At 38.9% G+C, this 14,600-nt stretch overlaps 1 protein-coding gene and 1 long non-coding RNA gene across 2 annotated transcripts in view; both read right to left on the bottom strand.

Annotated features, from left to right (window-relative positions):
• Positions 1–29: 29 nt before the first annotated feature.
• Positions 30–686, bottom strand: LOC113466462. The gene is made up of 2 exons (XR_003390849.1): positions 557–686; positions 30–196 (listed from the first exon to the last, which is right to left on the bottom strand). It is a non-coding gene; the product is annotated as an uncharacterized LOC113466462 (long non-coding RNA).
• Positions 687–7,769: 7,083 nt separating this feature from the next.
• Positions 7,770–14,600, bottom strand: part of LOC103506919 (vacuolar protein sorting-associated protein 13-like) — a 23,811-nt gene continuing 16,980 nt past the window's right edge. The window contains exons 11-15 of the mRNA XM_017443084.2: positions 13,326–13,547; positions 12,828–12,871; positions 8,444–8,596; positions 8,153–8,203; positions 7,770–7,972 (exon numbers count right to left, since the gene is read on the bottom strand). Of these exons, the coding sequence (XP_017298573.2) occupies positions 7,770–7,972; positions 8,153–8,203; positions 8,444–8,596; positions 12,828–12,871; positions 13,326–13,547 (673 nt within the window). The remainder of the gene's footprint in view (positions 7,973–8,152; positions 8,204–8,443; positions 8,597–12,827; positions 12,872–13,325; positions 13,548–14,600) is intronic.

Consider the following 14,600-nt stretch of genomic DNA (forward strand, 5'->3'; position numbering starts at 1 on the left):
AAAAATAGAGTCAATTAAAAAAAATCTCCTTTGCCAACACCACTCATTACACCACCTGTCACCAAAATGTACTTCATGGCTGGAGATTAGATGGTAGGCTACAGTTCGAAATTAAGTTGTGTCAAAACTTAAGAAATAACGAAAATGTCAATTTAACGAAAACCCTATCTGAACATGTAGATTTAATGTTATTTAACTGTGGGAAATAGAAATATGGAATTATTCACAGGTGCCAAAAGAAAATTCACCTTTCTGTTTGCTTTTGCTTTGCTTGTTCGAGTATTCGGTATTCGCCTGTTCGCTGTTCGCCAAAAAGCAAAAAGTACAAACTAACCTCACTTTCTCACGTGATCGATAAGTAGGGGGTGCATGGCGGGCGGGAGGGGAAATTTTTCGTGCGCATTCACATTACTCATGGCTAACTTCACCTCAATAATTGGTGAATAACAAAAGGCGGCTGTTCACTGACACCGAAATAGGAAATACCTACTAATGGTACCTACTGATTACGTAACAATAAAATTGAAGAGTTGAAACTGATATTGCTGATAATTACCTTTGTCAACACCACTCATTACACCACCTGTCACCAAAATGTACTTCATGGCTGGAAATTAGGTGCTAGATGCCCACAATATCATATGTTAACACTCAGGAAATAAAGAAAAATACCTATGTCAATTTAGCAAAACACTCATTACACCACCTGTCACCAAAATGTACTTCATGGCTGGAAATTAGGTGCTAGATGCCCACAATATCATATGTTAACACTCAGGAAAAAGAAAAATACCCATGTCAATTTAGCAAAACACTATTTGAACATGTAAATTTAATGTTACATATTTTACGATGGGCAGTAGAAATAATGGAATTATTCACAAGTGTCAAAAGAAATTTCGCCTTCTAATTTTCTATAGACTTCTGGGTGTGCTATAAAAACTCTGACAACGTCCCAAGGTAGGTAAATAGATCTCATCATTTCCAAACCCATTATTATTGCAACATTCTCTGAGTTCTCTCCATACGTCGTCATTGGTAGGTACCTGATAAGAATGTTCTTTCTCAGTCAAAATTCACTCCCATCATTGATAGAGGGGGCTATAACAATGGAGGCCTTGTCCGGAAATCGAAGAGATAAGGAGGACAGGATTAGAGAAAGCCAGCCGTTCCGAAAACAAACCTTGTTTGTTCAGGATGAAGTTTGCCCAGGCGGAAATCGAACCCGCAGTCTAGCGCTTACAAGGCAAACGCACTACCTCCCAAGCAAACTAGGCTGGCTGTAAAACTCTTTAGAATCTTCAGATACTAGTCTAGTGGGGTAGAAATAATAAAAGCACAAAGAAGATGGATTTGATTTCACTCATAAAAAAAAATAGTACATGTGACTATGACACAGGATTCAATACAAGCAGGGCGCGCTACGATACTGTAAATCCACCTAAACTTCATCAAATCATAGGTAACTACTCGGGTTGAGCAATGGAACTCGCTTGATAAGTGAGAGCCTGTGGGTTCAGCTCTCAAGTAAGACACAGATTTGTCAAGAGTTTGACAAGAATAATACCTTAGCATTCTCACCTTATAGATTGGCTTGACGTCAGGATTAAAGATGACGTTCTCAGGAGTGACGTGACAGAACATGGAGATTTTGGCACGTACCGATTCCGTATCGTCCATAGGATTGAATTGGGATCGGCATACGACCAGATCGGGAGACAAACCAAGCCCTAATGATGAGAAAATAAGATAAGATATGATTTACACATTTGTAATAAATCATGATTTTTTTTACAATAAAGGGAAGAGAAAATAAAATGAGGTGAACAATAAATTGGGAGCAGCATACGACAAGATCAGGACACAAACCAAGCCCTGATGACGAGAAAAAATATTAACTGAGATTAGCAATCAAAATCAAATCATTCTTTGTGGTAAAACAGAGAACTTTTTTTTTTCAACTTTTGTGGGTAGGTACCGTGGTCAACTTTTGTGGTCATTAATTCTTTGTTTCCAATTAAAATACCTTAATGATGGACATTTGAAAGTACTGAACTCTACTGTCTCTACTGTAAAATTTGTTGATACCTACCATTAAATTTATTGTATTCAAAATGTTCAGTTATCAACATAAATAAAGAAAGAACAGTATTACTAAGCAATTCCTTGACTATTAATCATCATCAAATCTCATACATGAATCATCATCAATCTTTTTACACTGGTAATGCTGCCACTGATTGCTTTTCGATTAAAGAGCTAATCAATTGTCCTAACAAGGCTGAGTGCTCCCTTAACTTTGCTTTCGAGATTTACAGTTGAAGCCGTTTCGAGAGCGAAAAGCCGTTTCGTTCTCGGAACAGCTGGCTTTCTATTTCTCCTATCCTCTCTTCCTTCTTTCTTCACTTCCGGGACAATAAGACCTTAGCAGTTACAGTTCCCTCTATCAAAGCTCTTGAAAAAAAAAAGACTTTTCGTGATAATTATAAGAGATAGAGGGACAGTTCCCTCTATCAAAACTCTTGAAAAAAAAAAGACTTTTCGTGATATAAGAGACAGAGGGACATGAAAATTTTGCAGTCCGCATCATTGATTGAAGAGATGATAATATTAGAATCACGTGTAGGTAGTTCAAATATTTCAAGGTTATCATGTTAGAATTCAACATTATTTGATTACTTACCTACTTGTACAACTATTATAAAACTACAATGTTAAAAATAAAAAGCCATTATTACAAATTACAAAAAAATTACAAAATTGATTTTTCGACAAGTCTCTTTAGGTAGATCACGTAAATAAATACGTAAATGTGTTGTACTAAAAGAACACTTCAAGGGCTTTTATTATACAAGCAAAAAATGGGATTTGTTGATACCTACCATTAAATTTATTGTATTCAAAATGTTCAGTTATCAACATAATTAAAAAAAGAACAGCATTACTAAGCAATTACTTGACTATTAATCATCATCAAATCTCATACATGAATCATCATCAATCTTTTTACTTTTTACACTGGTAATGCTGTCACTGGTTGCTTTTCGATTAAAGAGCTAATCAATTGTCCTAACAAGGCTGAGTGCTCCCTGAACTTTGCTTTCGAGATTTACAGTTGAAGCCGTTTCGAGAGCGAAAAGCCGTTTCGTTCTCGGAACAGCTGGCTTTCTATTTCTCCTATCCTTTCTTCCTTCTTTCTTCACTTCCGGGACAATAAGACCTTAGCAGTTACAGTTCCCTCTATCAAAACTCTTGAAAAAAAAAGACTTTTCGTGATAATTATAAGAGATAGAGGAACAGTTCCCTCTATCAAAACTCTTGAAAAAAAAAAGACTTTTCGTGATATAAGAGACAGAGGGACATAAAAATTTTGCAGTCCGCATCATTGATTAAAGAGATGATAATATTAGAATCACGTGTAGGTAGTTCAAATATTTCAAGGTTATCATGTTAGAATTCAAAATTATTTGATTACTTCCTAACACTACGGACAGTAGGTCGTTTGCGCCTTTAGCCTGTTTCAATGTCCATTGTCCACAAATGCTTTCATTCGTAGCTTTGGAAAGCATGTTCAGAAGGACTACGGACAGTAGGTCGTTTGCGCCTTTAGCCTGTTTCAATGTCCATTGTCCACAAATGCTTTCATTCGTAGCTTTGGAAAGCATGTGTTTTAAAGCCCTCACAGGGGTTTGAACCACGGCCTTTGCTTCAGAAGACCACACCTGAGAACCATCTGCTCTGGTTATTTAGGCCGTTTCCATATTCACATACTTGATGTTGTAATGTAATTAATGGTCAAAGCGCTCGCTTGGTAAACAGAGGGACGCGGGTTCAATACCAGTCGAAGCATGGAATTTTATCATCAAAATAATTTGACAATTTGTCCACAGTAATAGTAGTAGCCTACTGCTGGAGTAAAGGGTATTAGAGCAGTATAAATAACCACTATTATTACATATTATTATTTGAGAATTTTACAATAATGGAGCTATAAGGGCTTAGGAGTTAGCTGGCATTCAAATCGCCTAGAGTTTACCTTCCACTCAGGATTTTAGTTTTATTATCTCACTTGCTGAATTTGTTCATTCTCAAGGCAAGTTCAAAGTCGTCACAGGGGGTCGAACCTAGGACCTCTCAGCAGGAGAATAAGTGTTTTGAAGTCCTCGTAGCGGCTCAAACCTAGGACTCTACATCAGGAGACCAAAGCGGTTCTCAATGTAGTCCAGGAGGTTCCTTAGAAAAATTTCAGCACAATCTTGCTGCTTCTTAAGGTAAATTGGTTTTGAAGTCATCACATGGATTCGAACCCGGGACCTTCGGTTTTAAAGTCCAACTGAGTTTACCCGTTTGTTTATTGATACACTCTTACTTGGTGTTCCTCACGGTAGATGGTTTTTAAGTGCTCTCTCGGAGTCGAATAGAGGACCATTGGTCTAGAAGTCGGACTTGATTTACCTGTTTCAATATTGATACATATCATTCGCTGTTTTTCAAGGCAAATTGGTTTTAAAGTCCTCACAGGGAATCGAACGCAGGACCTTTGAAGTACCGCTGAGTTAGTCCGTTTCAATATCAATCAACACACTCTTAAGGTCCGTTCCCACTTGTGAGTTTCATCCGATTTTTCCCCCGAATGTCCTGTAGGCAATATAATTTAAATGAGAGTTTTTCCACTTACACACGACACGATTTTTTTTCCGAACGACACAGAATGGCCTTGTACTTGAAGGCAAGGTGATTTAAATGACAGTGTGCCAATGCCAACTTACGCTCGACACACAAAATCTCCTTGTAGGCAATGTAATTTAAATGAGAGTGTTTCTACTACACACGACACGATTTTTGTGAACGACAAGTGGGAACCGGCCTTTACTGCTTCCCAAGGCAAATTGGTTTTGAATTTCTCACGCGGAGTCGAACCCGGGACCTTCTGTAGGCTGGGTTAGGTTTGTATGTCGACGCATTCCTTCATTTTTCTCAACACTATCTCCTTGTCTTCTTCGTTTCTAATTAGGAGTAACTTATCAGTCCCTGAGCTGCCAAACAGTCCCCCGATACCAGTCTTCTTCTTCGTTTTGATTTTGATGAGGATACCTGTAAAAATAAAAATTGTACATTGTAAATTTTTGGGCAAAATAAGCAGGAAAATCGATACAACAGTAAAAAATACACTAAGCTCCAAGTAAAAGTGACTATTAAATAGACATTTCCCGCTGAACTGTTCAGAATCAGAACCAAAATCCTGATTCCGATCATTAGTAGTTACAGAGTTCCCTCTGTCAAACATCTTTTTTTTTTTTTTTTTTTTTTTTTTTTTTTTTTTTTTTTAAAGAGGAAAATATAAATAAATAAAAAATAAAATAAAGTAAAATCATTGCACTTGGTCAAATATCCACCCCAACTAAATAGAATAGAATAGAATATACCCTGTTTATACTGCAAGAATGAGACTGAAAGTCCCTTTACCTCCCCCCCCCCAAGTCTAAACACTAAAAAGCTTGAAACAGGTTGTTTTATTTAGTGGATAGGCGTTCGGTAACCTTACCTTCGGGCGTAGATTTGGGAACGGCAGCAAGCTCAGTCCACGGATGTTCCCACTCAATCTGCACACCTCCAAACAGATCATTAGGGGTTAAATATAGGAGACGTCGGTTTGTAATGAGGAGGATGTCCTTGGATATGATACGGATGTGATGCTGGTACACGTCCGTGTGAATGTATTTACCTGGAGGTGAAATGGATGAGTTATGGAATGGTTCTCAATGTTATATATTTGAGAATTGGACAATAATAATAATAACAGTCTAAAACAAGGGCTGATTGAGAGGCTGACTAAAAATGCCGAACCCTTCTGAATACGGGTAAAAGTATGGCCTCGTTATCCCATCCGGAGAGTGGAGACATTAGCCGCGGGGCCCCGCTCCTAATGTAGGCAACTGGCCAGCATATCATAACCCAGTACATAACCACAAACCTACCTTTATCCAATTCATGCAGAATGGCATTCCCCTCGGCCTCCAGGGCAGAGTATGGCCTCGTTATGCCATCCGGAGACATTAGCCGCGGGGCCCTGCTCCTCTTAGTTTCCTCAGTGGTGTCGGCCACTCGTCGGACAGCATTGAAAGAACCGGACGCGAAATCTATCACGCCGGCCGTCGGCCGAGTGAATAGGCCGATCATACCTGAGGGGGAAGAAGGAAAAGATGGAATAGATTAGTTTTCCATGGAGCTTAAACATGAAATACAAGGAGGTTTATAGGTGTAACGTAGGTATCTTTGAAATAATCTATATAAATAAAAGTCTAGATTTTTCTTTACATTGCTTAGAATCGTGAAATTTTTAGTTACTCTTACTCCTTATGCATCAAGGATTCTTGCATTTATTTTATACATAGCTACTCATTTTCCTCACGAGGCTGAGTGGGCCCCGCAACAGCCAGTCACGGAATCAATCATTTGCATTATATAAATTTTTTAGCCCGCCCGAAATCGAACCTGTGTCTCCCGCGTACAAGGCGAGCGCAGTGAGGAGTTTACTTTCCATTACCTATAGGTATCAGGGCCGGGGGGACGCCGCTCTCCACTGGAGGAGGGGCCGAGGAGGATCATATTGCACAGGGCAGCGGCAAGGTCATCCACGTCGTTATTGTAGCGAGTCAACACCAGAGCGCGGTTCTTTAGGGAGTTGGGAATCTCCTGGAGAAGGAACGAAACGATGGTCCAGTCTGAAAGAAAATGAAAGTCGGTCAAATATTGGCAGAGAAGTCAGCTCCCATGGCGTAGTGGTCACTGCACTCGCCTTGCACGCGGGAGACCCGGGTTCGATTCCCGGCGTGGTCAAGAAATTTGTATCATGCAAATGATTGATTCCGTGCCTGGCTGTTGCGGAGCCCACTCAGTCTCGTGAGGAAAATGAGTAGCTTTGATATATAAATGCGCATAGCGACCGGTGCCAGCATGGTAGGTAAAAAGTGGATGTTGGGATTATTGAGTTATTTGGGGAAATCCTACAATGCTGCAGTGAGCACCAAAGTTGTGATATAATAACACAAAGAAACTGCCTTTATTTATTGTTTTATATTACCCAGGTCACACTTGAGTGCGGTGACAATGCACTGCACAGCCGGGGACAAGGATATATAAGCCATGGGGTACTTGGGCTGGCTGGGCAGCTTGAGCGGGACGCGGGGGAGGGTAATGATGAATTTCTTTCGGAGGGAGGCACGGTCCGGAATGAGAACGCCATCGTCATCATCTTCTTTCTCATCAATGCGGAGGTTAGACGCATCCGCTACGATACGGGCAATATCCGGGTCCGTGATGGTAAGTGTGTCCAAGGGGCCACCCGGGGTCCCGAGGCCCTCACCGCTCGGCCCTGCTGCTTCTGCAATACAACAACATGGAGAGTGAGGGAGATGGGTTTTTTTTTTTATTTAAGATGAGAGTTGCACTGCCGTTTTGATTTCGTAACAATTAAACAACATTAGACGCATGTGGTCTGTATCGTAGCATGCCCATCCCTTAGTGTAGACTGTAGTATGTCCCTCATCGGATGGGTGATAAAAAAAAAACACAATACTTCCCATTTACGTGCTAGGTCAACACGAGAACACTAGAAAGTAAGACGTTGAAATATTTGCAATCGAAAAATGAGAACAATGTTTTGTCGATTGTAGGGATTGAAGCCGGGACCTTCTGCATGGCAAGCGAGCGCCTTACCACTGGGCCAGATAAAAAGTTCTTTTTTTTTAAACAAGGATAAATAATATTTAAATTCTTACCGTGTGTCCTATAAAACTTCGCGCCCCAATCATGAGGCCCTCAGCGAATTCTCCAGGGCCCTGGATAGCGCCCTGGAATGGCTCATAGAACAGATCCTCCACCCCTGTAGCCAGCCCTGTTACTAGACCATATGGGTTACCCAGTACATCCAGCCCTAGGACTAGCACGTAGGCTTGCTTGAGGAATTGGCCTGAAAGTAGAATAGAACTAGTGGTTCTGTGAACTGTAGACCTCACTCAGATTCTTTTGCCTAAGCTGAGACTTTAAGAATAACGTCCTGTCATATCGACAATAATTATTGTTGTTTAACTTGGTACCTATTTGAATGTTGGAAAAATAGCCAGCCCTGTTACTAGACCATATGGGTTACCCAGTACATCCAGCCCTAGGACTAGCACGTAGGCTTGCTTGAGGAATTGGCCTGAAATTAGAATAGAACTAGTGGTTCTGTGAACTGTAGACCTCACTCAGATTCTTTTGCCTTTTTGCTGAGACTTTAACAATAACGTCCTGTCATATCGACAGTAATTATTGTTGTTTAACTTGGTACCTATTTGAATGTTGGAAAAATTTACGATTTAGAAAAATGGTTGGGTGGACTGGTGGTAGTGCTGTCACAAGTTTAAATTTACTTTTTTTATTGTCATGATATGTCAAAGGCCCTCAGCGAATTCTCCAGGGCCCTGGATAGCGCCCTGGAATGGCTCATAGAACAGATCCTCCACCCCTGTAGCCAGCCCTGTTACCAGACCATATGGGTTACCCAGTACATCCAGTCCTAGGACTAGCACGTAGGCTTGCTTGAGGAATTGGCCTGAAAGTAGAATAGAACTAGTGGTTCTGTGAACTGTAGACCTCACTCAGATTCTTTTGCCTAAGCTGAGACGTTAACAATAACGTCCTGTCATATCGACAATAATTATTGTTGATTAACTTGGTACCTATTTGAATGTTGGAAAAATTTGACTGGGTGGTGGACTGGTGGTAGTGCTGTCACAAGTTTAATTTTACTTTTTTTTTATTGTCATGATATGTCAAAATTTAATAATAAAGCACAAATATTACTATTAGTATTTTACACTGGTAATGCCGCCACTGGTCGCAACTCCATTAAACTAGCTCAATTGTCCTCACGAGGTTGAGTGCACACCGAACTCCAAGCAGAAAGCCGAAAAAACTTCGACCCCGCCGGGAATCAAACCCAAGACCTCCGGCGTGCAAGCCTAGTGTGATACCCACTCGGCCACGGAGGTTCCTTCAATCAAGAAAAGGAAGGAAGGAATTTTAATTGTGTTGGGCATTAAATGCTTGTCACAAATGTCCTTCCTCGCTTGATAAACTACGCTAAATTTAATGACTTGACTTGGACTCGAACCACCAACCTCCAGATCCAGAGTCCACCGTGCTAACCACTACACCACTGAGGTGTCCTGCTTTGAAAAAATGTCTTCTGGGTAATCCTACGTATGAATGGGTAACCCTACGTAATACATAATTATGTATCAAAACAGAAACAATTGCTCTCAATGGCTCACGGTGATACCAATATCAAATGATCACTTTGATTTGTCTCCAATACAGTTTCGTGATGCTTTAGCAATGCGTTATGGCAATGAATTGCAAGGCCTTCCCGCTAATTGCAAGGCCTTCCCGCTAATCTCAACTACGCTTTGGACTGTAAAAAGGTGGTCTAGTCAAGTTTGGTCATGACTATTTACGTGATGAGTGTGCTGCATTAGCTGGCCTCGCCTATAATGGTGTGACTATCGAACCAGTTGTTCGTGAGACTGGTCCTAATATTTTTATGGATATCACAGCATTACTAAGTGCCTACTTTGCAATCAATTTCCATACATCATTAATCTTTTTGTTGTTGTTGCTTCTCTGCTGCTGCAATAATCTGCAGCTTCAATCTGTTGGCCCCGGGTGTCGTGAATGATGATGATTGACAGTGGAAGCGTTTTAAGATTTGACACAACATAAAAATGAAACGAAGACACAGTGGTTTTTTTTTTCAATGAAAACTATCAATTTCTTCACGAAAACTTTATTTTAATTAAACTTCTTTTATAAACTTGTGACTGCTAACAAATTTCTAATTACTGAACTATTTTAAATATACTAAATGAAACTTCTAATATCTTTTGGGAAAGGCTACTAATTTTACGTCCGTCTACTACCAGGACTTTCTGCTAACTCACTCTAGTTTACAAACAAAATCTGCTGATGGAAAATCTACTCCTTTCCTCGTTGGCAACCTAAACATCAGCTGTCTAATTTAATTAAATTATTCTTAATTAACTATTTCTAATTATAAAACACTTGCTAAAAACACCTAACTTGTATCTAAACTCGCGCTGTTCGCGACAACAATAGGGGATAATGAGCAACCCATAGCAAGGGAATCTTGGGTGTATACAGTATTGTTATATGAAAAGTAAGCTGTAGTAAGACAGAATTCAATAATTTCTTTAAAAAGTTCAAAGTTTAGATCCGTATGATTTTTAATGACGTTCCATTTACTCAAAATTAGATTTAAGGCCAAAGAAGTAGGGATTTTAGTGAACAAAGAAATAACATCCAAAGAAATTAATTTATATCCACTCTTAATAGTTTTGGATTTAATAAAGTCACGAAATTCAAATGAGTTTTTAACATTGTATGTGGAACTTTTCAGGGGTTGTAATATTGGGACTAAAAATTTAGATAAATTGTAGGATGGGGAATTAATACAGGAAACAATAGGTCTTAATTTTAACTCAGGCTTATGAATTTTAGGTAAACCATAGATTTTGGGGGCAACAGAATTGTAAGTCATGAGTTCTCTTTTTCCTATCTAATAATAGAAAAATTAATAAACAATAACAAAATCTTCTCTAGCTATTTCAAATTAAACATAACAGGTACCTACATACTACAAAAAATTAGAATACTATAAACTATAAGTACCTATAGGATTTACTAATCAATGAATAATCTCAAATTTTATCAATAAATAATCAGCAATGAACAAAATAAATTAATAGATATTATTGAATATAAAACAAAAAACTGTGATCATTTCCTCAAAATTTAATTTAAGAAAATATTATTGAATCATAAATAATGAAAAGGGACAATTAATTAAATGGAAAATTATAAATAAAAAAATTATTATTTCATATTTCAATCAAATTCGAGAGGGTAAAGGGAACCAACTGGACGAGTAATAATATTACCATTTGAGATCTGGATGTCAACAGTACCTACATTCTTTTGTCTATTATAGTATAACTTTCTGATGACTCCATAAGGCCATTTTGACCGAGTTAATTTACCTTCTCGAATTAGAACAACTTCTCCTACTTTAGGATCTAAACTGTTCACTTTACCTTGTGAAAACATAACCTTCTTTCTCTCTCGCAGAGAACAAATATACTGCTTTGACCAATGCCTCCAGAAAAGCTCTAAGTATGAATTTCCCTTTTTCCAGAGGTCGGCCACTTTACGAAAGGTCAGACTTTGGGCTTTGTCATTGGTATAGTCACCGTCTTGTGACGTAAGCGTGTCCCTCTTGATGCCGAGGAAGTGATTGGGTGTAATAATCATATCTTCCTCGCCATAATAACCAAGAGGACGTGCATTTACTATATTTTCTACTTCTATCAGAATTGTGTTCAGCTGAACACTTGTCAACATCAATTTACCTATTGTCTTCTTTAAACACTGCTTGACAATTCCTATGATTCTTTCATAAGCACCTCCTTGCCATGGGTGTAAAGGGCTAATGTAGGTAAACTTGATTTTCTTGCTATTTAAGTTATCGTACAAACTGTTTGTAACGTTTTCTAATAGTTTGAATGACATTGCATTATCGCAAAGTAGTTGGATAATGTTACCTCGGCGAGCGATGAATCGCCGAAAAGCCAAGACTAAATCGGTACCGGACTCACTTTGGGTAAGTTCTAAGTGCACAGCGCGCGTTGTAAGGCACGTAAATATTAAGCCATACACCGGTGAAATACCTCCACTAGGATTGTCCTTGACATACAAAGGACCAAAGTAATCCATACCTACGTATGAGAAACTAATGTTCTGATTAACTCTGAAATTGGGCAGGATAGAGAAATCTGGCATTTTGTACGGATTCACACTGAATCGTTTACAAGTTACACACTTCTTCAGAACGCTACGTACTTCAGTACGACCTTGCGATTTCCTTCTGATTTCCTTGAATTACTAGATCTGATTTCCTAGATCTGATTTCCTTGACTTGATAAAAGTCGGCAGAACTTTGTTTTTTTTTTTTTTTTTTTTTTTTTTTTTTTTTTTTTAAAGAGGAAAATATAAATAAATAAAAAATAAAATAAAGTAAAATCATTGCACTTGGTCAAATATCCACCCCAACTAAATAGAATAGAATAGAATATACCCTGTTTATACTGCAAGAATGAGACTGAAAGTCCCTTTACCTCCCCCCCCCCAAGTCTAAACACTAAAAAGCTTGAAACAGGTTGTTTTATTTAGTGGATAGGCGTTCGGTAACCTTACCTTCGGGCGTAGATTTGGGAACGGCAGCAAGCTCAGTCCACGGATGTTCCCACTCAATCTGCACTATAAAAAAAAACAAAAAAAAAAAAAATAAAATAAAAAAAAAATAAAATAAAATAACAATCCATTGATTTTTCGACAAGTCTCTTTAGGTAGATCACGTAAATAAATACGTAAATATGTGTTGTACCAAAAGAACACTTCAAGGGCTTTTATTATACTAGCAAAAAATGGAATAGCTTTTAAACGTACCTAGATGGACGTAATATACCCTTCGGGAGGATATGTCCAAAATTGGGCAGGCCCTTTAACACTACGGACAAAAGTAAGACGTTGAAATATTTGCAATCGAAAAATGAGAACAATGTTTTGTCGATTGTAGGGATTGAAGCCGGGACCTTCTGCATGGCAAGCGAGCGCCTTACCACTGGGCCAGATAAATAATATTTTACCACTGGGCCAGATTTTTAACAAGGATAAATAATATTTAAATTAAATGCACGCCGCGATCTTACCTTCGAGCCCGCGCTTGCCGAAACCTCCTGGTACTATGATACCACTGGGGAAAATAGAAATAAATAAATGTTTTTTTTTTAAGGTTTAAAAAAGAAGAAGTTTGACAGTGGGCACTCTTGTCTGGCTGGGGGACGTTAAACAGGGAGTAGACCAGCCTGAATTTTCCCTCGCTAAAGATATAACAAAGGTTGACTGCGAAGGGCATTCACTCGTAAAATTTGTATCCAAAACCAAATGTCAGCCCAAAGCAATCACCCTCGTTAGGGCTGATTCAGAGGCTGATGAAAATTATCCGTTCATGATAAAATCAGCCCCCGTGCGAGAATCAAAAACCGCGGCCAGGCGCTTACAAGGCAGACGCGCTACCAACCAAGCTAACTAGGCTGGCTAAATAAACATTTTAGTTGCTTGCTAAGGCAACTTCAAATGGAACTTAACAGGCCTTCTACGGGCTGAAAAATTATTGGTGAAATTCATTATCACTATTGGACACTTACTCAACCTTACAGAAGTCGGACCAGGTCTTGTGATACTCGGCCATGTTCCCAGTCTTCGGGTCCATACTTAGGAGTTCGGAGTCGAAATATTTGAGCTGGAGGTGTCGATTAGAATGGTAGGAAGCATGCTCTAGGGCGCGGGTCAGAGAAGCGTAGCAGTCCTCGAATTTGGTGTACTTGCCCACGAGACCAATGGTGACGGTCTTGTTCAGACGATCGATCCTGTAAAAGGTGAGAGAAAAATAGAGTCAATTAAAAAAAAATATTGAAGAAAATACAGTAGAACCTCGATTATTTCAACTAATTGGGACCGGGGGTAGTTGAGATGATCACTTTCTATGATCTTTTCCTCTGATAAGATAGGATATCCTTTGAAAAAACAATACATTTCGAAGTTGAAATATTAGAGATTTGAAATAATCGACTGTAATATGTAGCTAGTAGCTATTATCTTCTACCTACATAATGCATTACACTTCGCTTTCTCTACAAAGCTTTCGAAAAGTACGAGCTACCTGAGGAAACACACTGGTACGATCTGGGCGGATACTTTCGCAAGCGTACCGAAATAAAGCCAGGAACTGGTGAGGATTTTTCCGCTCTCCCTGTACCGTAATAGAGTCTAAATTCCCGTATTGTACGATAATATGAGTATTATGTTGCCATGTACCGTAACTTTACGTTGTGAATAATATTATCAAATTTTCTACGGTATTGTCGCGTTGAACGGTAGTAGAGGTCGCTTTGCCCTGTAATGAGTACTTTTTTTTATCATTATTATTCTTTCACCCTGTACCGTAAAAGCTAGTTTTGTACGGTAATTCGTCACCTTGTACTGTAATAGTTGTGTCTTTTTTCCGGAGTGATTGAACAATCTCTGTCGATTTATTGGAGAATTAAATTAAATAAATCCCTTATCCCTGTATTTATTTTTGTTGTTGTAAACTACACATTTATGTATATTTGTCAGACTCGAACTTTCTCCTCTCAAGTTGTTAGAGGTTGCGCTTACAAGGCAGACGCGCTACCCTTCAAGCCTTCAAGCTAGCTAGGGTGGCGATCACTAATCTAAGGCGCAATGCACACTAGTGAAATTCGTTTCTAGTGAAACCCATGTATTAAAACATCTCCCTTAACATGAGAGACAGACTCTTTCACTCAGAGGATGTCTTCCAGATAACCATTGAAAATACATAAGTGACCTATGGCAGCAAGTGTGGACGTCCAAAGCGGAATTCCTTTGTTTGAATCATGTTGAAAAAAAAAAAGGGGGAA

This window comes from Diaphorina citri, unplaced genomic scaffold (genome assembly GCF_000475195.1).
Source record: "Diaphorina citri unplaced genomic scaffold, Diaci psyllid genome assembly version 1.1 scaffold274, whole genome shotgun sequence".
Lineage (NCBI taxonomy): Eukaryota > Metazoa > Arthropoda > Insecta > Hemiptera > Psyllidae > Diaphorina > Diaphorina citri.